This window comes from Tasmannia lanceolata, unplaced genomic scaffold (genome assembly GCF_043159265.1).
Source record: "Tasmannia lanceolata isolate RefF3 unplaced genomic scaffold, GAP_Taslan_0.1 ptg000007l, whole genome shotgun sequence".
NCBI lineage: Eukaryota > Viridiplantae > Streptophyta > Magnoliopsida > Canellales > Winteraceae > Tasmannia > Tasmannia lanceolata.
The window spans coordinates 19,392,004-19,417,260 of NW_027518684.1; the positions used below are offsets into that span (position 1 = coordinate 19,392,004).

Consider the following 25,257-nt stretch of genomic DNA (forward strand, 5'->3'; position numbering starts at 1 on the left):
TTTTTCATGGTTGCCAAACATGCCGTAAATGATCGCAACAATAAATCAGATGATATTTAGACCTTGAGGGGTTTAGCCAATCATAGCAGGCCCCAGCAAATAAACTGTCCAGATTAAAAGGCCTTGGGAGGTTTAAAGAGAGGATGAGTAGGCATATGTACCATAGGGATCAACGGTGACGATTAATTCAAGGATCCCACACGTCCAAGAGACATCCCATCCCATTCATCAGAAAAAGAAGTTGAAAATCAATAGTATAGCTTTCGTATGCTGTGTGGGCGTGAAGTCCATTATTTCCCAAAAAAGTACAATGGGGCCCACTTATAGGATTACCCAAACCATTCAAATATCCGGCCTTTTTTCTACCTGGGACAGCCAGCAGCAGTGCATCTATGACTGCAAGGAGACTGCTGTACTTGACATGGGAAGGATTCAATGGGCCTTGGCTGTCCCATGTCAAGAAAAGGGGTGATTTTATCATTTCACTTCATTTGTCTAAATAGGCTATAAACTGTAGATCATCTCCAAAGGATGATCCTAGCCCTCCGATCTATAGAGTTTTTGCTATAAAGTGCACTCCATCCACATCAGAGGGTTAGAATCAACCAATGAAAACGTCGCACAGGGCTCAACAAATGAACGGTTCAGATCATCCTATGAAGTTGGCCCAGCAGTATTTGAAAAATATTGGACTTCATTCGCACACAGCATATAAAATCTCCACAAATAAATACTAATGTTTTTACAGAGAAATGATATCTGTAATCCCTCGCTCTGATAATGACACTAATTTTTATTAAGCAGTTTTCCAATTGGCTTTTGATGGATTTATGGTAAATGAAAGAGCCTTTAAAGCTATATGGAGGAGCAAGGCAAAGAAAAGAGTGCCATTACTGAAACAAGGGAGTGCAGATATCATTTCCTAGTTAGAGGAATTTCAAGCAAACATGACCCTAGATCTCTCTTTTTATCAACTAAACTATACTAATTAAAATTAAACATACCAATAGTGGGTTCAACGGAGAATAAGATGCTGGCAATGATAATTTCTAACAACCACAAAGCTTTCTCTTGAAGCTGCTACTTCTGGTGTAAGAACCAGCTAGATATAATGCTTAGTTGAACACATAAAACCACAGTCATGATTCATGAAGAAATGCAATGTTAAAGCCAAATGTAGCAAAGCCAAATCTCTGGTTCTACCAGCTCTAACTGTTTCTAAAGCTTTTTCTCTTGCGACCCTGTGAGCGTTTGGCATAAGTAAAATCTAAAGATAACCAAAATGTATTTAAGTAAACATTTAGAAGGCTCGAAGCATGAGGAACGATAGTTCGATGTCTGAAAGAGTAAGCATTCTCATACCTCAGTTTGCTAAATGCCCCAATCAGATGCCAAGTCAGATACTTTCCTAGGCACGATGTGTAATACACCCTCAGGATGGCCTACGACAGAAATATAACATCAGTTAGAGCAAAAAATGAAAAGAGTGAACACCAAACAAATATATTAGAAGTGGAAAATATACATCAAATCATGCCTTAAGCCGAGGCTAAGATGAAAATGCCTTGAACAAAATAATACACCTTTTATACCAACGCGCTGAAAGCCGAGGTTTGGGAGTTGCAAGACAATGATTAAATTGAGGTAAAATGATGAGGGAAGAGTGGACCTTTGTCTCTTCTTTTGTTCTATCCTTTCTCTAAGTTGGGTTCATGAGAGGGCATGTTGTTTGAGACAATTCAAATCGAGGGTGAGCTGTGGCCAAAGTCCTTGAGTTACCTTTTGTTTTATTCTAATATTGTAGAACTGCATTTTCTTTTATATTAAATTTGGAGGTCCGCCTCGGGGACTCATTATTTTCCGGGTTACCACAATATTAGAAACAATTGGTTCACTCGTGCAAGGATAAATCCTGATGCAATCTCTGTTCTAAAAGGCAGCCGCCTAGGCGCTGGGCACAGAAACAACGTACCGCCCAGGCCCTGGGCGTTTAAAAAAGCGGTCTCACCGCCTGGGCGTTATTAGGCGGCCGCCCAGGCGCTGAGCGTGGGTTTGAAGACTCATATGAAGATAGAGTCTTAATCTTGGAGGGAGAGGACAATGATTGGTGAAGACTGAAGAAGTGCTTGGATTTTAATCTTTTTTTTGTCATGGATTTGTGTTGTATTGTTAAAGACTGAAGAAGTGCTTGTATTTTTTTGGTCATGCTTAATTTCTTATTATGTTTTTGACTTTTTGTTATTATTTAATGTTTAGTGCTTACTCATAAAATGGTTTGGATTGTTATGTATTCAAATATTTATATTTTATATAAAAAATGCAAGATATTATAAAAATATATTAATATCTAAAAAAAAATGAAAAACGCCTAAAAATGCCTGGGCGCTGGGAGGTCATTCAGCCGCCCGGTGCTTTTTAGAACACTAATTTACTACTCATGAACTTTTGTTTATTAAATTGGAATATTTCAGCCTGTTATGAACTTGTAATCTATTAACAATCCATTCAAATCCATCACACTAGATATGGATAGTCTTCTAATACGATTGTACGAATGCTCCATTGTAATCAAGGCCCTTAGAGGCTACCTAAAGTAATAGGTAAGATTATGGGTATTATAGTGGAGCTGGAGTTTCCTTTTTTCATCTGAAGAGAGAAGCTAGCAAGTAGAGTCCCATAAAAAAAAATGGGTGTAAATAGAGTTTCTATCAACGAGCAATCTCAAACCCATTTGATTTTTTGTTCTCCTTGAATCAAGTTCTCTTCATCACTAAAAAGAACATTTTTTTTCAAAAAAGGTCTTTTGCAATGACTGTTTTCACCTTTCCAGAATAATTTCCCATTCTATGTATTTGTCCAGTCTCCTCCCCTGCCACCCCACAACCACAACCACATTCCTTTCTTAACTTAGGCCTTGTTCATTTCAGATTATGACAACCGATTGTCAGCCCTAAACCAATTATTGGACTCAAATTTAAATGTAATTTTGAGTCCAATAATTGGTTTTTTGCTTACAATCGTTTGTCATAATCTGAAATGAACAGGACCGTATTAGTTTTTTTCTAACGACGGGTGTAACTCTTAAGCTGGTTTATGCTTAGCTCTCTTACATAAGGATGTTCCTGATGCAGCGTAACTGAAATAGAACTTTCTTCAGATGTTGGTTTAGGGCTTAGGCTTTAGGTTTTTCAGACAATATCTTGGGGTAAGTTTTCTCGATACAGCATACTGAAGATGTACTTCCAATACAAGTTGGTTTAGGCTTGCGTAGACAATATGATAGATTGAAGATGGTTTAATTGCAGCAGCATACCTGAAGGGGCACTTTCTTGACAAGCTGGTATATACATGTAGCTGGATCTTTCCTTTATTCATCATCGTACAGAGGACTATTCCTATTACAGATCACCTGCAGTAGATAGCCTGGTCTATTTGTGGAGGAATTTGCTTTATTTCAGTTCCAAGCTCTTGCTCAATCCGGTACCTTCCGATATTAAATGAAAAGCATTAGATGCCCAGAAAATATACTTCAGAGAGATAATCACACAAACAATACAATTCTGTATTATTGCAGAGGAACTAAATAACATACAAGTTGAAACGGTCTTCATAAGTAATTAAATTCACCGCCAATCCAAGGTGGCCAAACCTTCCCGAGCGACCAACCTGAAATGTAAAACTAATAAACCATTTGAGATAGAGGCGGACAAATGTTCCCCCAAGCAAATACCGAAATGTAACATACCCGGTGAAGATAGGTCTCTGAGTTCCTGGGGAAATCGAAGTTGATTACAACATTGACTGCTTGAATGTCAATGCCCCTCGTAAACAAATCTATGAATATGCAAAATTTAAGTGAATAAAAATAAAAGGTATAATATTCAATTATGTTTTAAAAAAAAAGCACCATACCATTCAAAATAAATAATAAAAAATAAAAGGTAACATCTTCAAATGCATCTTCTCATGTGATGGGACTGGTACTGGCAAGTGAAATACTTCAAAATTATCCATTATAGAATATATGTTTTTTTATTAGACCTTAGAGTTCAGAGAGCTTGGAGAGATTGGGTGGGTCAGATTTACTCTCTTTTAAGCAAACAAAAATGAGCAAATGTCAAATCCTAAGATTGTTCTGTAGTTACTTGGACAGACACATAGGCCGGTTTCATAAATGGACGTGAGGTGCCTTGACAGGTGACCTTGGACAAGGCTGCATGCTGATAAATGTCCAAAACCCGCCTTGCCGAAAAGGGGGAGAGCTCCCCGTTCCTGGTTCTCCTGTAGCTGGATCCTCCGGAAGCGCAAGATTCCTTAAAATGGGATTCCAACTCAGCACCTTTTGATTGAGATTTTGAGAAGAGTTGCTCTTTGGAGAGCACAGTACGATGAAAGTTGTAAGCGGTGTTCGAGGGGAGTTATTGTGTATCGTTGGCCTCTATTACTCAGAACTTGGCCAGATCAATTTTGTTTTTAGCTCTAATAAGCACAAGTTCTAAGTACTTGGCAAGTTCTTCAAAACTCACCAGGTTTTGTAATCAACTTGCTGATGTTCTTCATTAACTTGGCCTGAGACAATGAGTAACTCCCCTATGCCCCTAATTCCTTAAACTTTTCATTGACGTGTTCAATTTGACCATGTCAGTATAACTCCCCACATGCTCCCAATTCTCTTTTCCCTCTCATCTAACAAAATGTCTTTTAAGTTTTTAGGGTTTTATGCCGAATCATTCAACATGCCCAAGTACAATGAAAAATTCAGGTCGAACTGACTAGCCCAACTCTTCGTTCAAAATGTCTCCTTAAAGCGATAAAAGCAATTTATTCAACAAAGGAAAGATATAAAGAAATGCCATGATTTTCATAAAGCGAAACAAGGAACGTAAAAAGTTTCCTTAGTTACATAATTGAGTTGGAAGCTCACTTTAGACACTTATTTGTTCTCTCTCCCTAAATTTAATGAAAGAATGATTCCATCATGCTTCCTATTAGGTGATTATTTTCCCTATAAGATAATTCTCCCTTTCAGTAATACCAAAAGGATTTTTTTTTTTTTTTTAATAATGGTAAATTCTATTAGATCAAAGGAGAGACTGTGCTGGACAAAACAATAAAGCAAAAGGACAAACACTAAATCAAAAGGACAAAGAATCATGGAAGAAAGGACCACCCCTAAATGGGCAAAATTGCTGCTGACTGATCTCTTGACATGCCGGAAGGAAACCAGGGATCACTCCAGCCGATCCCCGTTCTATTCAAAATAATCTACAAACTCCAAAGATTAGGGTTTTCTCATGTCCAACCACCTGAACACATTGGGAGGGGCCCCTTCAACTATCGATCCGATCTCATCACTTCCGCTTAATTTGAATCCTTAATCCTGATCGAACCATCGAACGACGATCTGATCAATCCGATCCCATCCCTATGAAGGCCCCTAATTCCAGCCAGACCAAGGTTGCCAATGCTCAAGCAATCAAACATTAACTTTAACATACCAGGGTTTAGGGGACTCCAAAAGCAACTTCCAGCAACCCATTAGATCTGTGAAACCGGACATGGTGACCGTCTACATGAAAATAGTACAAGAGCAGAGAACAACTTGTTAACCACAGGGGAAGAAAGCCAAAAAAACTCCAAGGATGGCCGATTAACCCCCTCCCTGGCAAGATGATTTGCCTTGCCTCACTATTTGCCATATAACGAACATGATGAAACCGGATATGGTGACCGGCTGACTGCCCATACGATCACGGATCTCATCTATCAAATCAGCGAATCTCCATGGATACAACCCTACTGCCTGCCATCCATCCAACTTATGTCGAACGTGAGTCGTGGATCAAGTCTTTTATTTTTTATTTTATGTTTTCATCATTTTAATTGTAGTATTTTTTTTGGGGTGTTAAAACTTGTCCATTTAGCTTGATTTTAGTATTTTTATAAAGGTTTTTCGATTACCTATCTAAAGAGCCCAAGATCAAGCGATTTGGACTTAATGAGTTATAGGCGTTTTACGGATATGGTATAAGTCTATTAAGGGATTACTATTTTAGGAATATTTTAGTCATGTTTCTACCGTTTATTCGTGTTACTTTAGATGAAAGATTAAGATTAATTGCTAAGGTAAATAGTATTTAGGGTTTCTATTTTTTAGTTTTTGGCATCTTTATAATGTACTGGCACGAGGAAAAAAAGAAATAGATTGAATAAAGTTTATTTTTAGGACATCACTTATGAAGAGAGCATTGGCTCTTTCACGTGGGTGGAGGAGCTTGGCTCCTTTCACGTGTTATAGTGGAGTTTTTCTCCAATTTCTCCAAAACTAGGGCTGCAACTCGGGTCGGGCGGGTCGGGTTTTGAAGAACCCAACCCTACGGGATAAATATCTCGGGTCGGGTTTTTTTCCGGAAAACCCACAATTCCCAAACCCGGCCCTACCCATGATAAATCTCGGGTCGGGTCGGGTTTTTTTACATTGACGCATTTTTTTAAGGAAAACTCTTGTTTGGCAAGGCAACTCAACTCATAGAAGTAGAAAAACTCAAGCATGGAAAACTCTTTAGAACATCAACTAATAACTAGTCCAAAGAGAATAAATTGATGCATTACCAAATGCAAATGATCATACTCATATGAGATAAACAACAAACTATTTAGTTGAAACTTGAAACCCTAGAGCTAAAGGGGGGAAACGAACAAAAGATGGAAAGAGTCCCTGTGATTGCATGCGTGCGTGAGTTTTACTTTTAAGTTTTCACTTTCAAAGTAACAACGTTTTAGGAAAAAAAAAATACATACTATAACTTAAGTAACTCGGGTCGGGCCCCTTCAAACCCGGCTCGACCCAAGATTCATGCGGGCTTTTGGATCTTAGACCCGGCTCGACCCGAAACCAGAGAAACATGAACCCAACCCAAGCTATTTTCGGGTCGGGTCGGATCGATGCGGGTCGGGTAAAACCCGACCCAAGTTGCAGCCCTATCCAAAACCATGGCATGGGTTTTCAAACCCCCCCGAGATTATTTAAGTTGCTGGTTGTGTTGATCTCCATCTTGTGTTGCCAACTGCCGCTCAACGCCCCCTGCATCAAATCCTGTTGAAGAAATCTCCCTCAACTATCAATTTATCCAACAAGCTATCATCAACTATCCTCATGCCCTGAGCACCGCTCTTACCTCAGTCTCATTAGCATCCTTAACCCCCATGGGTAACGAAAAGCCCATATGGTTTACCTCCTACCCATCCCTAAGTAAGCCTCCCACCCAGCCGGGCCCAGATTTCCAATACTAGACCCATCAAAATTAAGCTTGAACCATCCAGGATCAGGCAGGCATCCAAGAGGGAAAAATCGGACTCTCTTTCCACCTCGTAGCATATCTCCTTCCAGCATCGATTGAGATCACAGCTAGAATAGAACTTGAAAAGCGGAAGACTGTCACCCAAGAAATAACGATGGAGATGATCTTTGTGAATGTAAATACAATACCGTTAAATTGGTTCTTGAAAAGCCTAGCATTTCTTTATTTCCATAAGATCCATATCGAAGCTAGCATTGTCGCTCCCCATAATATTCTGCCTTTGTTCGGCCAAGTCACTAAGAACCAGCTATCCACAATGTCTGCCAATCGACGTGGGAAGACCCAAGACATTCCAAACTTACCTAATATCTTGCACCAAACCTCCCTGGTGAAAGGGCAATGAAGCAGAAGATGATAGACTGTCTCACCGTTTGGATGTTATCCTGAAAAGCTTTCCACCCAAAAGCATGAATGCTAGGTGGAATTGGCATGCCTCATACCTTAGATAAATTAGAGGGCTTGCAAAACTATAAATCTTGAAAACTTGTAATTTATAACCAGGCATGGAGTTCCCTTTAACTACTAGTAACCCTAACCTACATTACCCTTCCTCCTAACCTACTATACCCTATCCCTTTCTAAGCTTCTCACTTGCTTCCAATGAGGCTACCACATACTTGATGTTCACTTCCATGATGCATCACACATGTTTCCACTCTAGTTTCCCCATTGCTTCCTTGGGTTTTTTGCTTCCCAAATTTCTTTTTTTAGACTCCCCGCTTCCCACTTCAGCTTACAGCGTCTACTTCCCACTCCAACAACTATAAAAAAATACAGTGCAGAAAAGAGACAAGCCCCCAGTCTACAACATAAGGGAAGAGCTCTCAGACTACTAGCAAGCCCCACCCAACATCTTTAGCCAGGAGGCTGACTCCTCGTTGGCCTCTTTAAACACATGAACAAAATACAAATCAAAGAACAACATAGGTCAAGGAATTCCTCATTCGAATGAGAAGCCCCATCAAAAGTCATTTCTGCTAGAGATCCATATAATTGCATCCCGTGAATTAGCCTCCATCACAAATAGACCTTCGAGTTGGCTAGCCAAAAACATCATATAAAAACCCGAACTAACATTGAGAGATACATTATCATATTTTATGCATTTCTTGAAGTGTCTGTGATGCTTTACAATCATTAGAACATTTGACATAACCCAGCATACATCAGCCTCTCATGATTTGGTAAGAACTTTCAGAGATACTTACAAAAGTTAAACATGTAGGAAAGCTTATTAAGAGCAGATTCATACCAGTACAAACAAGATTCCTGCAAGCACCATTGCGAAAGTCATGGAAGACTCGGTTACGGTGATCTTGCAACATCTTAGCATGAATGTAGAAGCAAGAATAACCAAGCTCTGTGATTTTCTTTGCCAACAGTTCTACTCGATTCACTGAGTTGCAAAATATAATTGACTGGTTGATTTGAAGCTGGAACCAAAACCACAACCTTATTGTATCTATAAACAAGGAGCCCAAAACAGAAAATGAGCAGACAAATTCACTAGTAAAGGACAAACCTTTGAGAAAAGAGTGTTAAGGCAGTGGACCTTTTGTCTTTCTTCTACGAAGGCGTAAAATTGGGTTATACCCTTTAGGGTGAGCTCATCCATAAGATTAATGACATAAGGCTTATGCAGATATCTATCTTTAAAATCCTTAACAGTCACAGGAAATGTTGCCGAAAACAACAAAATTTGTCGAGTTGCGGGAAGAAAACGAATCAGCTGGTCCACTGATGGTTGAAATTCTGGAGATAAAAGCTTGTCAGCCTGCAAGAAAGATGTATGTATTGTCAGAATGTTGAAATTATCTTCGAAAAAACATAAAAACAGGATAAGGCAGAACAGAAGAAGATACAAGTTACCAAAGTTAGGAATACCAAATCATTCTGTATCATTACGTACAAAGGAACGACACAAATCATACCGGTCAGTAATTCATCCTTTTTGTCCTGTTATGGTGTGTTTAGTTCTATTTTGTTTGTACAGGACAAAACAGGGCAAAACATCCTGTGACAGACAAAATCGATCAAAAAATCTGAAAATTTTCCAGAATCGTCAGTCTACACTTTACAGAATTTTCCCCCCATTTAGCCTTATCTAGTGATCATTTTATATATGTTTGAAGGGTGTTTGATGCCTTTTTACGCTCCCAAACAAATGGGAGAGCTAAAAATACATCAAATGCCTCGTATCTTCATTTTTCAAAACCAATTTCTCAAAATATCCTAACCAAATGTTGAAAACAAGTCTTTTCTCCAATTATTCTCTCAATATCCCCCAATGCAATTGCCATTAAAAAAAATCTCCCAATGCATTATATACTAAGGGGAGGAGTCTTTGCCTTTATCAAAGTGGTGGACTCAAAACAGGTACTATATTATAGGTTTTATTTGCCTTTTTAGGGTTTCTTTTGTTGTATTTTTTTACTTTTCAATTAAACCTAAAGCCCGAGATGAATTTGGGACCTTTCAGAGGAGTGTCCTCCATTGGTTCTGCTCCCGTTAGATTGGATATCCCAGCATGAGCGTATGCGTACAGCAGTTCGAGAGAGTTTTATAAATGCTTTGCACCAACTTTGATATTAATTAGGCCCATCAAGAGCCAATTTCATGCCTATGTAGATGTTTTAAATAGTAAAATGTATATTTGTTAAATTTGGTTGGTTTAATGATTTCTTATAACGACTCGAAAAAAAATAATGGTTTCTTATATTTGTTAACTATTTCTCACTTCTTACTCTTTAAAAGTTCATAACTATTTAAAAAAAAATACCGGTTGTATCACCTTTTTCGAAATAGAACACAAACAAATGAAACGGCAATACGTTCCATTCCACTGAACAAAGCAAAACACCCAACGAAACAGTATCCATAACTAAGCAAGCGACACTTCATTAAAAGGCCACTTTGTCATTGGATATTAAGGTTTCACTGGTAATATGATCAAGGTTTAGTTTTGGGCCACATATACCGGGAAACATCACCACCTTGCACAAACAAAGATTCAAAATCTCCTATGTTAATTATACATGCTCCCTCTAGTAAGCCAACTTCCAGGGTTCAAAGCTCATGAATATAATAAGGGAAATTATATTCGCATCCCCTTATTATATCCACATCAATATAATAAGGTACTTTTTTAATTGATAGCTTTTGGGGGAATTGTAACAGCCTTTGAACGCTATTTAGAAAATTGAAAATTGAAGAGAGGATTGAGATAGTGCAGATATCATTTTCCCGATAACGAGTTTCTGAAGTGTTTTTCCAACAATTATTATTGACAAGCAACAATGTTAAACAGTTTCATCCTTGAAACCAATGTTCAAAACTCAGAACTGACTTGGCAACCACTGATTTCTGAATTAGAGTCTGTGTTGCTATGAAATACTCATTGATTTTATAAGGCCAACTAAATTATCGACTTGGTTAATGCCTAAAATCTCTAAATATCAAAATTGGATTTCAGAGTCGGTACTTGAAGCCTGGTCAAACTTAGCGGAAGCAGCTAAGTTCCACACTGATACGTGAGATTTCAAGCAATGGCTGAAACAAATGCTCAAGTCAACTGGAAAAGCAAAACCAGAACCCAAGTTTTGTAAGGAAATGGACAGCTAAAGACTATCCGATGCAACAAAAATGTCAAAAAATGTAATGAGATAATCTACAGCGCTTGAGTTGCTTAAAGACGAATATTGATAAAGTAACAAGCATGAAAAGCATTAGTACTAGACAAATTTGACCTGGTAATGCTCAACAATTGATTTTTAACTACAAGCCGACCCATTCAAATTGTTTAACAAGAGCTCTAAAAATTGGATAGAGATTTGAGGAACATCAAATTGTTACATACCTCATCCATAACAAGCATTGAACAATTTTTCAGGATGCAAACACCTTTCTTTGCCAGATCAAGTATTCTACCCGGGGTTCCAACAAGTAGATGGACAGGTTGGTATAGACGCATGATATCGTCCTTTAAGCTGGTTCCCCCAGTGGTGACCATGACTTGAATCATTAAATGCTTCCCGAGCTCTTTACAAACTTGTGATGTCTGAAGAGCCAACTCTCGTGTAGGAACCAGTATAACAACTGCACATGTGTATAAGGTTTAAAACATAGAAAACAACAACGCTTCACAATCTATGAGTAAATAAGGAGTGTCTCACGGATAAAATGTTGATATTTAGCCCCAAAAAAAAAAGGTTCACTAATGGTAGATTCGCTAATCAAAAGTTTAATCTTCTAAAAGGTACAATACGGCCACACTAAAGATCTTGTTGGAAGTTGGAACCATATATATACTTTTAAATCCAGGTAATTACCACAAGCCATCTTACTGAGCAAATAAACTTTATCTAATAAATGGCAATCATCAAGGGAGACAAAAACCTTGAATGACATTGTTATCTTGATCAATTTTTTCCAGTGCAGGAATACAAAATGCAGCTGTCTTCCCAGTTCCATTTTTAGCTCTGGCAAGAATGTCACTTCCAGTTAAGGCAATTGGGATGCTCTCTTCCTGAATAGGAGATGGTCTTTCAAATCCCTTCTCGTATATACCCATAAGCAGCTCCCTTTTCAGAAAATAATCTTCAAATTCATTTCCCTTAGTAGCAGTAACATCCTGGAGACAATAAGATGAATAATTAAATCGGTTCTTATCTACAAACAAAAAATAGCAACTAACATCTTTGTCCTAATTCCAAAAGTTACATCCAAGTACATTCAGAATTCCATAAGACCAATTAATTAATAACATCATGCTGAAAAAGCTTGATTTTAAGTCTTTCTTCGAATGGGTGCGGAGGGTTTGCAAGAGACAAGTCACTTTATGGGCAGCATATGGGTAAAGGTACATTCCTCCTTCGATGCCAATCAGAGTACAAGGTCTCGAGTTTCAGTTTCGATCGTAACGGAAATATGGAAACTTGTAGATTTCGGATGGAAATTTCAGTGGAAATACTATAAAATTACGAACATGTATCGAATTATATGCAACTGATGGAAATTTAAGATGAAACTTCCAGAAGTGCTAGAATAGCACAAACACACAAAAATCATCACATAGGCAAAACTACCTTTAATGGTTTAACAGCATTGAACACCTAATGACCATCTCGGTCTTCTTTTTGCAATATAATCGGCGATCATTAAAAAAAACAGAATTGACATGCCCTGACGCACATGTTTGATAATTCAATACATACCACATTTCCCATGTAACTCATATAAATATTTATGAATAATACACACACTACATTTCACATGTAATTCATATAAATATAACAATGTAACACATTGGTATAGTATGCCACTAATATCACTTACAATTTTAGTTTCGGTATGCATTTCGATTTCGGCATGAGTTTCATTGGGGATTTAAAAGGAAATATTTCATATCAGTTTAAGTGGAAATGTAAAATCATGTCAGAGGATGCACTCCATTTGTTGAAAAAGGGTCTTTGGAGAGTAGGTAAATGATCTCTATTTTGGAGGAGATGGGAAGATAATTCGTCTCATAATCCATCTCTAATAACCAAATGATTGCAAAGTCCTCACACCCCCAAAGGACTACTAATCTGGGCCACTTACCAACTTTTAAATATTACCAAAAAACCTCTATTTGTACTCGAATTCAAATCACACTTTAAAATAGAAACTTCGCAAAAGAAAACAAAACAAATATCCTCTCGAATTAATAACTTCATATCCTGAAATTTCTACCTACAAAACAATCCAAATTCAACCTTCTCCTCCTCAATTCATAATAGAAACTCTAGCAGCTTAAAGAATTCAGAAGCTTCAAATAATTCTCAGCCTTTTCCAAAACATGAACTTTCTAAATAACAAAAAGACCAGATTTTCAAATAAAAAACACAAAAAGCATGAGAATTTCTTTCTTCAAACATCATCCTTTTCTCCAATTTATGGTTTGATGGACCTAAGGATTTGCATTGCATCAAGTTCGATCGTGGGCTTGAGGTTAAAATCCCTCTATATTCAAATTGAAGACATGCACAGATGTTCATTGGAAATGGCACCAAGGACTCTTCACACTTCAAACTTCAAACAGAGTACTACTGCAAAAGGCCATTGTCCTCGTATATGATGCCCAACAACCATAACTCTTGAAACATTAAGGTTCAATTTGGGTGAGCAATCCACTTGCATTTGGTCGCAGTTTCTATAAAAACTGAAATTCGAGAAGGCTTTCTAGATTGCAGTTTACACACATAATGCACCCAAAATGCAATAGGGTTGCATGCCCAAACAGATCATATAAAGCTCATTTGAAGAAACTAACCACACTTACAATGACAAGTAGTCGCTTTTATCAATGTAATTTGGATTTGCATGAAATTTACTGGTTTAATTGTATTCAATTCACGTGGGGTGCATATGTCAATTAATTTACATGCAAGGGAGCTTCAAGAAGATGTGGTCCAATTTTCTTTAATCTAATTCATTTTCTCAAAGTGAATTTTCATTGTTTGGTTGTCTGTTGTCTTTTTGTTCCCAGATATATGTACAAAAATAATCTTAAGCAAAAAAAAGTTCAAAGACTACGCCACTGTACATGCTATGAAAATGATTTGATGCTAAATAGACAAATAATATAGATTCAGAACTGGATCAAAACTTCAGCCTTAGTTTTTTGTTTCTTTTCTTTTCTTAATTTTAGGAAGTCCTATATAATTTGATTTTCTACAAGTCGTGCCGTTTTCTGAATGAAAAGGTTCTAGGATACAACATGCACATGTGATCAGCTTATGACTAGTTTTGTTCAAAAGTTAGTTTGCTTTGAATCTTTCAAGCAACCATGGAAGTCAACATGTACCTATGCTTTCGGCAAGGGCTTCAGTGTACTTTCCACTTACTATGATCTGCAGCTGATTTAGATAGATGACTTTGCCGTGTTCCTATAAAATGTTAGTCTCAAATCTCAATCCTTAGATATTTGGACCTGCCTAGTCTACGCATCACTGAGTCAACCTGGTTGTCAGAACAAATGACTTGGAAACCCTCCAATGCTAGTAAATTACCTCATCATGGTACATCGAATAATCTAAACGCTCACACACTTGTACACTTGTACTCTGCTTCCTTCTCGTACAAGAATCAAATTATGTTGAAGTCTAGTCCTGATCAGTGGAGGACCATCCGTTGTCCTTTAATTGCACACATCCAAGTCAACTGACAAAGTTTTGGCTTTTTGGCTAAGATATCTACAATAGCTCCTTTTCAAAAAAAAATAAGTAAAGATTTGTATTAGAAATAGGGGACGAATCCCACGGCCGAGGTGGTCGGTACAAAGCTATCAACAATAAGAAAAAACATAAAATATATACAATCCTCAAGGAGGAATAAAATCAAAAAATTCCAAATAAGATCTATCTACTCCAGCTCTCGCAAGTCTATCAGCCTATTCATTAGCCGATCTCCTAACATGAAGGAATTGTATCGACGATCCACCAATACAATCGACAATCCCATCCAACTAATGAGCAAATCTCCATGGAGGCTAAGAGGCACCTTTTAACCTTCTAACCAAGGTATCTACCATAGCTAAAGCTTCATTCCATCGAAGGAGAGCATTCAGCAATGCCGTTTTTTTTATATATATATTTTCCAAACTTAGAACATCGACATCGCACCACCCCCCCCCCGAGTCTTCTAAGGAAGGAGTGACACTAGTTCCCCGATCTTCAAGGAGTTGTGCTCCCTCTAACCCAAGGAATTGCCTTGCAAACATCAATCTCTCCACAAAAATGAAAGTTCCAAATAGTGAAAATAAAAGATCCTGTAACCCATACACAATACACACAGCATGCTGATATACTACGTAGTAGACTACAATGGCAAAGAGCCCCTTGGCCAACTCAACACGGACAAAACACCCAGTGATAACAAGATTTATGTTAACCTCTAGCTTGAAAATGTCTAACAACTAGATACAGAAGTTGCGAAGTTCAATTCAAGAAATGCAGGGCACTAAAACTGAAATGACGCATGCATAAATCAAACTAAGTTAATCAGTTTATCTGAAAATGAAAAGTCCACTTATTTAAACTGGAGAAAAGCATACCGCTAAACATAAATCAGGAAGCCCTCATGCAAATGGCATATCTAAATTACACAAAATATTTTGAATTACGAACATTTTCAAACATTACATCTATACATCTCCCAAGTCCAACACGAATCGTATAGTAGTTCAGCACAGCATTGTAGCATAACTTGTAATTTGCATCCATACCTCTGTCCTGAAACGTGTATCTCTTGGTGGTATCTTTAGTTGTGCCTTCCAATCTTGTGAACTAAAAGAATAAAAGCAAAATATGAAAAAGAATTCAAGTTTGAAGGAATAAACACAAAATGCATAAAGTCAGCCATATATAGAGCTGTTCTCCCGTTTTGGTAAGTCAACACATTAAACAACTCAGCAACAGTTAAATGGCATATGCTTAGAAGAGATGTGTTGCCACTAACAATTTGCAAATGAACACCTATTTTTTGAACAATTTATCAGTTCGGCTATTCAAGAGAGGTAAAATCTGTGAGATGGTTTCACCTTTGCTTTCAACCAAGGGAAGTAGATTATAAACATATAAGCTTAGTCAGTATCTTGTAAAAGATCATCAAAAAGATTCTAGCGAGAAGATTCAGGAGTCCAATGGGAGAAGGGAGGTATATAAAATTACTGATTACTATGATAATTTGCAACAATATAAGTATGGTATTCATTTGACAAACTAATAAACATTAAGATTAATCGAAAACAAACATAAGAGAATCAAATAACTACTTATTCATCAATTTAATCTAGTTCTCTTCAGTCACCAACATGCGAGAAAGGGAGACCAATACAATACGATGAATATAATATTGGAACAGGAGTTTGTTTACGATTTTAGGTTTATGGGAGTGGATATAACAACAGATATTAGTTAAAGAGGAAAAGAACAAAAAAATCATTACAAAGTATTCAACCTGGAATCAACGCCGCCTTCCGATTGCACAGCTTTCTCCACTATGTTCGCGCCCGAATCGGAATCGATTCCCATTTGATTCCTTCTAAGCCAATGCTGTTGCTGTTGCTGTTGCTGCTGCTGTTGCTGAAATTGCTGCTGCTGAAATTGCTGCTGATTTTGCAGAGAATTCCTCTGAACATACTGTTGCTGAGGGTTTCTCGCATAAAAATTAGGGTTAGGGTTTGAGTTCCCATTCCCACCACGGCCGTTGCCGATTCCAGGAGGATAACGGCCTCGAGTATTCATCACAAATCACGAATCGAGATCTAACGATATTCTCCGATTTTCCAATAAAATAAAGAACCAAAAAAAAAAACACAGAAACCCTAAAAATCTCCCGCACAAAAGCGATCTATGAGGAATTCGAAAACTAAAGATCCGATCCGTGACAAAATTACAAAGATGCCTCAGATCTGATACAGATTGAAGGATAATAAGTTCGAATTAAAGCAGAAACATGGAGATTTTTCGAAGGATTTGTGTTATGTGAAGGAAAAAAGGAATCACGAAGGAAAAAAATGAGACTTCGGATGGATGGGAGAAAATAACCCTCGATCGGATGCAGAAAAGATAGCAAAATCCGCCATTTTAGGTTTACTTGAAGCTCTTTTCGTGCCCTAATTGCAGAGAAATGTAAGGGTGTTTGAGGAAAAGGGTTTTCTTTTCCATGTAACTTGGAAGGTTGGTTTTTTCTAGGGCATCAAAGTGAGAATAAGTGACAATTATTGAAAACTCCCTTCCTTTAAATGAATTGACGGGAAGGTCCCTGAGATTTTTGAAATAATGGGAAAAGTGATACGAAGACGCGTTTTTTTGAGGATGTCCCTAACATTCAACCCCATGTTGCCACGCGTGCCAATGTGGGTTTCTGTCAATTTATCAGACTATTTGGCATTGTTTAAAAGGGCCTAAACTTGCATCCAATCAAGTTACAAATCTTAGCTAGCATTAGACCTGGCAAAAGGGGCCCCCGGGCCTGGTTTGACCCTGAGCGTACGGGTCCTGGTCAAACAGGCAGGGTCAAATTGACCCAGAAAATTTTACGGGTCACTAAGCTTGAACCCGCACCCGGCCGTAGGCCGGGTCGACCAGCGGGTCACCCGTGCTTTTAGTAAATTTTTGTTTTTTCTTTTTTAGTTTTTGTAGGTATTTGCTAGCCACCTTCTCCAAAAGCTACTTCTCGCCCATCCTTTGTAATTGATGTGCTGAGATTTGTCTTATTAGACGTGGTGAAAACTGCAAGGAAATACTTTTCTGTGGAAAGGTGGCTGGCAATAATAAGTACCGAAAAAGCTAGCAATAATCTAATCTAATCTAATCTAATTTAACTACTATATATAAAGGCGGAATCGTGGGTTAAGTTCTTCCACCATTTGCTGTTATTTCCGCTTATGTCCCAATGCCATAATTCCAATTGTATCCCACATGTAAGGGCATTTGTGTCATTTGCCGTTATTTTCGCTTTTGTCCCACCTTTTGATCCACACATAGCATTACTCTTTTACCATTAACCCCTTTGCTGATATCTAACATCTCTCTATGAGAAATTATTTGAGGGTAAAATCGTAATCTACATACGAAAAGTACCAACACGAGTACCTGTCTATGACAATTACGGCAAAAAACTACCAAGAAGAGGTGAAGACATATGACAATGACGAAAAAACTACTTTATATTACTCATGCAGGACACTTCCAAAATATTGATGGATTCCGGGCACCTAAAGAGGAACAACAATTATGGAAACCCCTATCTATTGGAGGGCTAGGATCAGCCTATATCGATTGGAGGGCTAGGATCAACCTATGGAAATGGTTTTACGAGCACAACCGATTGATGTTGTGTTCCATCACATGGACGGTTTAGATCAACCTATAACCCTCTATAGATCGGAGGGTTCGGATCAACCTATGAAATTTATTTTTGGGGCACAACCTATGTAGGAAGTGGCCCATCCAAAAGAAATTTCTTTTCTTTTTGTCTGGGATTTACACGTCAGCATTACTCTTTTACCATTAACCCTTTTGCTGATATCTAACATCTAACTCTACGAGAAATTATTTCAGGGTAAAATTGTAATCTACATACGAAAAGTACCGACACAGGGTGCGGGCCATATTCTACATTTTAATATAGTGAGGAATGCGATCATCAAAATACGGTGAGTAGTGCCATTATAAAATATGGTAGTGAGACCATTAGCACTATATATAATTTCAAACCGTCGTTGTTACTTCGATGTTCCTACGCAGGTCAGGTTCAACTCGAATTTGGGTTGGGTCGGGTTAGGCTTTTTCGCAAATCGGGTTGGGAAAAATCAACCCCAATTGGAAATCGGGTTGGGCTGTCGGGCAACTCGACCCGACCCGAAACCCGAATTTGGGTTCCATCTGAAGAAGTTTTGTATATGTGTGTTTTTCTTTTTCAACATTGAAATAGTCTCCACAGTCCACAATGGATGCCTTGGATAATCCTATGGTGCAGGCCATACTATACTTGAATAAAGTGAGGAGTGTGATCATCAAAATAGAGTAGTGCGGATAATATTTCCCTTTGTTAATTGTTAGTCCCTGTTTGGTTTGGATTTTGAGAACCGATTGTGAGTTAAAAACTGATTATTCGTGACTCACTATTGGTTCTCAGAATCCAAAACAACTCGGCTTCAGTTGAGGTGGTCAACAATTGGTACCATATCAAATCGGGTCAGCCCGACCCAACCCAACCCGAATTAGGTCAGGCTGACACCCAAGTTGCACCCGTAACGATGACAAAAAAAACTATTTTTCCTTATTCACTATATGCAGGCCAAATTACAAAAATGTTGATATTACGAATGCGGGACACGTGTAAAAATATTAACAAATTTTGGACACCTTAACAGGAACAACAATTATGGAAACCTCTATAGATTGGAGGGCTAGGATCAGCCTATGGAAATGATTTTATGGGCACAACCTATTGATGTTGTGTTCCATCACATGGACGGTTTAGATCAACCTATGATGTGGAATGTATAAATTTAAATGGGTAGCAATCATAATGTACTAAATTTTAGAGAAAAATTATGGAAAAAGTGCTCTAAAGCAGAAAAATTACGGAAAAAACTACTGAAAAGGGTTCATTTATATGGCAATTAATAAAAAACTACAAAGAAGAGGTGTAGAAATATGACAATTACTTAAACACTACTTTTTGTTTCACTTGAATAGGCACCCGCGGGTCCACCCGGACCAGCCCAGTTTTGACGGGCTAGGTTGACCCGTGGGTCAACTTAGAAACAGGTCACAAAAGATTAACCCGGACCCAAAAATTACGGGCGGGCAAGGTCGACCCGCAGGTCCGGGTCAATTCTTGCCAGGTCTAGCTAGCATAAGGAATACCACACAGCCACAATGAGAGAGAGAGAGAGAGGTTGTTTTAAAAGAATAATTTAAAGATAAGACCATGGTAGCGTAGGTCTACCTAATCTAAGTCAAAAGTTAAGAATATCAGTTTAGTTAACCTACTAAAACAGTAAGAAGTGGCTTCCCTTCACCTTTATATATTTATTAATTATAAGAATGCTTATGGCCTGATGTTGTATAGTCAAGTATTTTTCAAAAAAGTATTATACGGCCCTCATCTAGGATGATCCAAACCGTTCATTTGTTTGGCCACAACGTAAATATATTGTGACCTAACAATCATTACCACAGGAAATTCCTAACCCTTCGATCTATAAAACTATGAAGGGGGCCGTACATTACTTTTTTTAAAATACTGGATACGGCAACACATTATAAAATATCTTATATGGTAGATAAGTATAGATGACTTAAAAGTATAGTTTTTAACCATCCACAATAAAAATAAAAAAACGGGAAGTGATATTCACGCCCCTTTTGATCACCTGGGACACCCAGCGCCAGTGTATCAATGAGCAAAGCGGGGCTATTGTACTTGACGTCAGAAGAATCCAGTGGTTTGATCGCCACACGTTGGGTGTCCCTGTGATCATAAGGGGCGTAAATATCACTTCCCTAAAAAAAGAAAAAGAAAAAAGAAGGGACATGATATATTCTCCCCTTTTCTGTCCGAGGATGACCCCTTGAAGTGTAATTAAAAAGGGTATTCATAATTAAATGCACAATAGGGGTGGCCCTAGGAAGAAAAAGGGGTGAATATATCACATCCTTATAAAATATGGTTTTGCTAACGAGGCACCCACCCACATACTTTGAGATTTTTACACTTGTATTGAGATTTTATTATCAAAACCCGTGTAAATTCAGGAACTTTTAATAGCAAGGAGTTGTTGGGTTTTGAACCTGGATCTGTCGTGCGACAATCGCTCTAATACCATGTGGCACGACAATTGCTCTAATACCATGTGAAATAACCAATTACTCCAAAAGCTTAAGCTGTTAGAGTCGGTGTTATTTATTATTTATACTTCCAACACCAATTATCTAAGGGGAGTGATAAATCTAGGGGTGGACATGGTTCGGTTCGGTTCGGTTTTGGAGTATACCCAAAACCGAACCATATATAATCGGTTCCCTGAAATTGGAACCAGAACAGAACCGAACCAGAACCATATATAATCGGTTCGGTTCTGGGTTTACCCAACCATCACCAAATGTAGATATTTTACCTAATCGTATTTATAATCAGTTCGATCCTGTTTGTATATGAGCTACAAACACTAACATGCACGAATTTAGAATAATCAGGCACAAATTTGCACAAATTTGAGCAATGCAAAAATAATATATGACCTACAAACATGCACAAATTTGGGGGGTGAATTAAAATTTTAAAGGCAAAGCGATGAGGCATTGGGTTTTAAGGTGAGGGTCGGTTCTCGGTTCGGTTCTCGGTTCCGGGATCCCAAACCCATAACCGAACCGAATTTCCATCGGTTCCAGAATATCAGAACTGGAACCGAGCCATATGAATATGGAACCGGAACCATGTCCACCCCTAGATAAATCGACCCCCATATATCTTAAATCGATTCCCACGTGTCTTTCTGTCTCCTTTGGATTAGAGAGAGAGAGAAGAGGAGAGAGAAAGACAGATGGGGAGTCGATTTATCACTGCCCTTATCTAATAATCAAAATTTTCACTTAAACAGGTAATTGCATTGAAGTGGACACGTATCGCTATAGCTATGCTCATCGCTGCAATTCTCCTACGGGCCACCTTCCTCTTCCCGAACTATTATGTTATAGCAGCTTCATGAAATAACTGCAATGAAGAAATATTTTCTTTTTCTTTTTTTAATTTGTTTTGTGCTCCCTACTTTTTTTATTGGGAGGAAAGGCAAGAATCATGCAATCTTGCATGTAACAATTCAAATTATAAAATATATAAACAAGCATTAAAACAAAAATAAAAAAACAGAAATTCCCAAAATCATGTTATCAGATTCTAATATATTTGAGAAAATACAAACAGCCAAAATGTAATTAGGCATAGCTTCTTCTGAACATCCGTCGTATGAAATAGATTTGAATGCCGCTCATGAAAGCCAATGCAAAATATTCTGCAAGCGTGTAAGCATTGACTCTTCTTTGGGTGCTCTTGTTTGCTGAAAATTTAACACAAAAATGATCTTATAAATAAAATTATAGCACTAGAAATCTATTGATTTTGATGATGGCACTCATCTCTCTGTTTTTTTTTTTTTTTTTGGTTTGGTACTTTTCTAATTAGATATTATACCACTTAGCCTTGTTTGAATTGCAAGACAAGCATTTCCGAAGGAAAATATTTTCTTGGGAAATTTGTTTCCCTCTACGCCTGCGGGAAATGATATTATTATGGTTAATTTAGAAGAATATTATCATAATTTGAAGGTCGCTCTAAGTAAAAATTGATTAGGGTTGGTTCGAGTTAATCTTGTTTCATAAGTATAAAAAGCTAGAAATTTTAGAAATATTTTCCTTCCCAAACTTTTCGATAAAATTCCTGCAATCCAAACATACCCTTAGGCTCTGTTCACTTGCTTTTCCGGGAAAGGAAAAGAAAAGATTTCTCTGGAATCTGATGTGGCATTAGGAAAAGAAATCCAGGGAAACTGTGTAGGAAAAGGTTTCCCGCGCTTGTTCACGTGTGCAGGAACTGTGCAGGAAACCTTTTCCTGAGAAATTGCTTGCCCACCTTTTTTCACTAGTTTTCCCGGGAAAGCAAATCCGACCAAAATAGTGGGATTTGGTTTCCCACACTTGTGAGAAAAGAGACATTTCCACATCATTTTTGGCAATTTCCATGTCATTATTTGACATTTTCCACCTAGGCTTGTTACTCTCTCAGGAAAGCAAGTGAACATCAGAATTTTGTCTTGTCAAGAAAAAAAGAGACTGTTTTCCAGGGATTTGCTTTCCCGGGAAAGCAAGTGAACAGAGCCTTAGAGAAGTATCATTGTCAAAACAAGGGAGGAGAGACATTGTTTCCCAAACCAATATTTAGGCTCCGTTTCTTTCAACATAAAACTGAGGGAAAATTTGTTTTATGTTGTAAAAATGAAGTTAAAACAAGGGAGAGCCTAAAAGAAAAAGCTCAATTTCTTGGTTTAAAGAACCATATATGTAATTATGTGTCACTAGATTAGATGGGGGTGTAGCTTACTTTTTCGGTGTCGAGCGTCCCGTACTCTAAGGTAACGTTGCTCGGCAGCAACAGACTCCAGAGCTTCCTTAAGCATGGCAATTCTCACAGTTAGAGGATCCAGATGTTCTGTTACATAGAACTGTGAATTAAATTTAAAATAAAATTAAAAACAGGTATTGTAATAACGAAAATTTAAGGGTTTGCCATGTATACTTAGATGGTGCAAATGGGCCGGCTTTTGCCCGAGTCTAACCCACTTAGAGCATCTTTAGATGCTACCAAAGTATGTATTATTTGCAAATAATATTATTTAAATTTTATTTTATTGGCAAATGGGAAATTAACGCCGCTTTGGGAGCTATTAACTAGAGTTTTGGGATCTACTTGAATGAAGAGGAAGAAAAGAGACTAATATTGATTTTATATGATGTGTGCATGTAAAGTCCAGTGTTTTTATAGAAAGTATAGTGGGGGCCATTTCTTTGGATGATCTAAACCGTACATTTAATCAGCCGACCACAACATAAACAAGTCGTACCCCTTAAATCATATCTATATGGATGATCCTAACCGTTTGATCTATAGAGGATTCTATAATGTGTAGTCATCAGCAGATCAGAAGGTTAGGATCATCCTATGGAGATGATTTGTGGGGTACAACCTATTTATATTGTGGCCCTTCAAATGAACGATTTGGGTTATCCTATGAAGGGTTATCCTATGAAATGGGCCCCACTTTACTTTCTGAAAAATCCTAGACTTCACACTCGCACATCATATCAAACGGGCAGTGATAAATTGACTGCCCATGTGTCTTTCTCTCTCCTCTGGGTTAGAGAGAGAAAGAGGAGAGAGAAAGACACATGGGGAGTCGATTTAAGATACATGGGAGTCGATTTATCACTCCCCTATAAAACTAAGGAAGTGCAAGTATCATTTCCCTCTTATCTAATCAACTAGAAAAGAAAATGATGATAAAGCACGTACCATCTTTGGCCAGCTCTTCCTCTTTTGGAATATGGCCAACGTGAATGTAAAATGAAATGATTTCTGATGCCGAATTTCGATTATGGAAGCAAAATTTGTACATTCCCCTCCTCGGAGCAAAAATTTCAAATTTTTCTCCGGAAGATCCTTTGATCGTTTGCAATGTGGTCCCTAGATGATCGTATACCTGAAATTTAAACATTTTAATTTCCTATGCTTACCTTAACAAAACTAAAATAACTAATTAGCAAGAGATTTTATATGTTGTGCCCGCGTGAACTTCAGATTTTTTTCAAAAAAGATCAGTAGGCCCACTTCATAGGATGATCCAAACCGCTCATCATTTGTTGGGCCCATAGTGTAAATAGGTTGTACCCCCTAATCATATCCATAGGATGATCCTAACCCACCAATCTCTAGAGGGACTGCATGTTGTAGAAACTATAGTTTGGAGGGTTAGGATCATCATATCATACGGAGATCTATTTACATTGTGATCAAACAAATGAACGGTTTTGATCATCCTATGAGTGTGGGCCCCACTTTATTTTAAAAAAATACTGAACTTCACGCCCCCAGGACCAAGGTTGCCAGGGCGGGATTCGATTCGAGATTCGAAAGTGGGAATCGTGGGTTTGCTAGAGAGTCGACGGAGATTCGCAGGAGATTCGCCGGGGAATCGCCGGGAATTGCTGGGGAGTTGGGATTCGCAGGGAATAGCCTGGGAGTTGGGGTTCCCAAAATTGGGAATCCAGGTTCCGACGAATCCGAACCTTGATTCCCAATTTTCGAGAATTCGAATCGAATCCCGAATCGGATTCGCGTTCCGGGAAATCGTGATTCCCCGCCTAGAGGAACGAATCCTGCTTCCATGCCGAGGACATATAAAATCTCAATTAACAATACCAAAATATATATTTTTTCTCAAATTTAAGATACAAAAAGAGGGAGGGAAAAAAAGAAAAATGAACTCACAGAAAAAACAATGCCGGGATTCGACCACTTCCAGAATAGGAACCGTTCGACCACGACAAAGTTGCCGGAGATCATATCTCCATCATACCTTACCTCCTCATACACACATTCAACATCTTCTACTGTCAAGGAGAGCCCTCGACCTCGGTGCAGAACACTAGACACTAACCATAACACAACCACATATTTCAGTTTTCCGGTAGCCATTAGTGACCTGATTATGATGTTAGAGATTACTAAATCTAAAATATCAGAGCTTTCTTGGGAAATGAAAACAGAAAAGCATATATAAAAATATTTT

General features: G+C 38.0%; 2 protein-coding genes across 2 annotated transcripts; both read right to left on the bottom strand.

Moving 5' to 3' along the window:
- Positions 1-1,046: 1,046 nt before the first annotated feature.
- LOC143882216 (DEAD-box ATP-dependent RNA helicase 8-like) lies at positions 1,047-17,084 on the bottom strand. The gene is made up of 10 exons (XM_077385691.1): positions 16,359-17,084; positions 15,625-15,685; positions 11,757-11,991; positions 11,218-11,456; positions 8,884-9,135; positions 8,614-8,794; positions 3,746-3,834; positions 3,593-3,666; positions 3,314-3,484; positions 1,047-1,442 (listed from the first exon to the last, which is right to left on the bottom strand). The coding sequence occupies exons 1-9, from the start codon at positions 16,643-16,645 to the stop codon at positions 3,406-3,408; spliced, it is 1,497 nt and encodes a 498-aa protein (XP_077241806.1). The 5' UTR covers positions 16,646-17,084; the 3' UTR covers positions 1,047-1,442; positions 3,314-3,405.
- A 4,766-nt stretch (positions 17,085-21,850) lies between these two features.
- LOC143880648 (transmembrane emp24 domain-containing protein p24beta3-like) lies at positions 21,851-25,163 on the bottom strand. The gene is made up of 4 exons (XM_077383625.1): positions 24,957-25,163; positions 23,982-24,168; positions 23,013-23,120; positions 21,851-21,972 (listed from the first exon to the last, which is right to left on the bottom strand). The coding sequence occupies exons 1-4, from the start codon at positions 25,161-25,163 to the stop codon at positions 21,851-21,853; spliced, it is 624 nt and encodes a 207-aa protein (XP_077239740.1).
- Between the last annotated feature and the right edge of the window lie 94 nt (positions 25,164-25,257).